Here is a 2,411-nt window from a genome sequence, read left to right as displayed (position 1 = left end):
ACTTAAAAACTACAGATCCGCAGGCCTTGTTTTTTTTGGAAGCAGGTGCCTGGGGGTGGAAATAAGACTCCAGGCCATTCACCAAGCCACCCCCCAGTAACAGTGGGTTCGGAGCGGCCGAGAGGGAGCGGGTAAAGGACTGTTTTGGGGGGTCAGAGATGAACTGCCCAGCCGGGCACGTTGCCCCACCGGAGGCTTCCCGGAGCTTTTTAAGCAGAGGCAGATTTTCCCGGCCGGCTCCAGGGCCTTTGGGAAACCGCTTTGAAACTCTCGGTTCCCACAAAGGACACCCCACATTTCAACTCCCCACAGCTGGCCGAGTGAGCCCCCCCCCCACACACACAGATGCTCCTTCCACCCTAGCCCCCTACTCCCCCGGCTCTTTGCCTCCTACCCGCTGGTAACGTCCCTTCTTTACTTTCTCAAAACTAGGCAATTCAAAAGGAGAAAATACAGCAAACTGGCTCACGGCAAAAAGTGGCAGAAAGAAACGGTGCCCCTATACCAAGCATCAAACTCTCGAGCTGGAAAAGGAGTTTCTGTTCAATATGTACCTGACTCGTGAGCGTCGCCTAGAGATCAGCCGCACAGTCCACCTCACAGACAGACAAGTTAAAATCTGGTTTCAGAACCGCAGAATGAAACTGAAGAAAATGAACAGAGAGAATAGGATTCGGGAGCTCACAGCCAACTTTAATTTCTCTTGATGAACCTATAAACACATCTTTATGGTTTAAAGAGCCAGTATCATTTTCCTAGGATTAACGATTTTTAGACGTTCTGAATATGTCCTTAACCTCTTAAGAGCTTTTTTGGGGTGGGTTGGGGGGGGGCGGACTAAAGCCACACTGATGCACAAAATGCCGTGCGTGAACCTCCCCGCTTCCTTCAACCTTCCCCGGGGCCGATTTTTTCCTTTAAGCTTTGAAACACAGAAATACCATTTCAGGAGCTGCAAATATCTTTCCCCTCGTATCTTTACATGAAGAGTAAACAAGCTCGGCTAAAGGTGCATTAATTTAAACTGTTAGCCGTGTAACTTGGACTGTACGTAGCTGCAGAATGAAGAATTTAAGCCTTGCCATATTTCTCTTTATTGGGAACTTTTCCCCCTCTGTTTTCCTTTTCTCCCCCTCCTCCCTTTTTCCTTCGAAAAGCAGGACTTACAATAATGAAATGCAGGCATCCTTTAAAAGGGCTTAATGGGAACGGGTGTTAAGAGAGGTTTTTTTTTTGCTTTACCTTAAAAGTCAATATTACAGCTTTAAAATCGGCCAGGAAAATGGAATCTCTTCTCTTTAAAGGTATAAAAGAGTTTGTGTTGCTCATGGACTAAATTATGACACTTACCTCTGAATTTCTCTCGCTCTTTCTGGTTGTAGATATTTACTTAATGTAGTTTTGCTTAAATATGTGGAATTAGTGATTTTTTTGTCTATAAGTAACGTTACCATTGGTAACGTATTACAAGCACACAGAAAACCCCCTTTGAGAATAAAGGAGTCACTTTTTCTTCACTAATTTCACTGAAAAGTATATATCCCGAACATCAGAAGGACATTCTGAGCCAGAGTCTGAGATTGCAAGGGAGAATATGTTCGTCTTCCTTTATACTGTGAAGTTACATGCATTAAAGAGTCAAACATATAGGCGAAAAAAAAATAAAAATATTAAAAACTAAAGAAGGGGAAAATATAAATACAGATGTGTATAAATGTCTATTATTATTAAAATGCCGATACTGTTTTAAGCAAATGCATTCTATCGTTATTATAAATGTTAGTTCTAGCTATATCTAGTTCTTACCTTAAATCGGAATAAATTAATATTGCAATGCTGCTGTGCGTGAAAAAGACGATGTTTATGTTCTCATAGAAGAATAAAAAAACGTGGAATTAATCCTTTTAATTTTACCTCTTTTTGTGACTGTTTATCCTCAGGTTCTACTTTATGTCTTCGAGAACTTTTACAACAGGAATAGTTGCCTAAACCCCTGCAATTACTTTAGGAATCTATTTAAATATTACCTAGACGGTCGTAATTTGTCTGGGCCATATAGCGATGGTGCTCTAAGGTTTGTCGGCTTTTGTTCAGTTTTATGACTTGCTAGTATATCTGGATTGTTGCTGTCTTGAACGAGTCGTTTCAGTTGACTGAGAAGCTGTATAGACTGAGGAAGCAAATTACTCTTTCTTTAGGGTAGGGAAACCTTTTTTTTTTTTTTTTTTTAATCAAACTCCTACAAGTGTGCAGAGATCTTTAACTCCAGAGGACGGTGGCAAAATTCTAGATTTATCTCAGGGTTGAGAAGAAACCGTAAAGGTGAGCATGGGGGGGGGGGGGGAACATCAGCCTCACCTCCCTGCCAGCGGACCCCTCTACACAAAGCTATTCCCTACCTGGCTGCATGT

The 2,411-nt window shown here is 42.1% G+C and overlaps 1 protein-coding gene across 1 annotated transcript in view; it reads left to right on the top strand.

Moving 5' to 3' along the window:
* Positions 1–707, top strand: part of HOXA10 (homeobox A10) — a gene marked incomplete at its 5' end in the record, with an annotated part of 2,011 nt that extends 1,304 nt beyond the window's left edge. Inside the window, one exon of the mRNA XM_010085390.1 lies at positions 433–707. Coding sequence (XP_010083692.1) covers positions 433–707 — 275 coding nt within the window. The remainder of the gene's footprint in view (positions 1–432) is intronic.
* Between the last annotated feature and the right edge of the window lie 1,704 nt (positions 708–2,411).

Source organism: Pterocles gutturalis, unplaced genomic scaffold, assembly GCF_000699245.1.
Source record: "Pterocles gutturalis isolate BGI_N339 unplaced genomic scaffold, ASM69924v1 scaffold2320, whole genome shotgun sequence".
Taxonomy (NCBI): domain Eukaryota; kingdom Metazoa; phylum Chordata; class Aves; order Pterocliformes; family Pteroclidae; genus Pterocles; species Pterocles gutturalis.
Note: the sequence above shows the minus strand (reverse complement) of the source record. Positions and strands in the feature narration are given on the sequence as shown.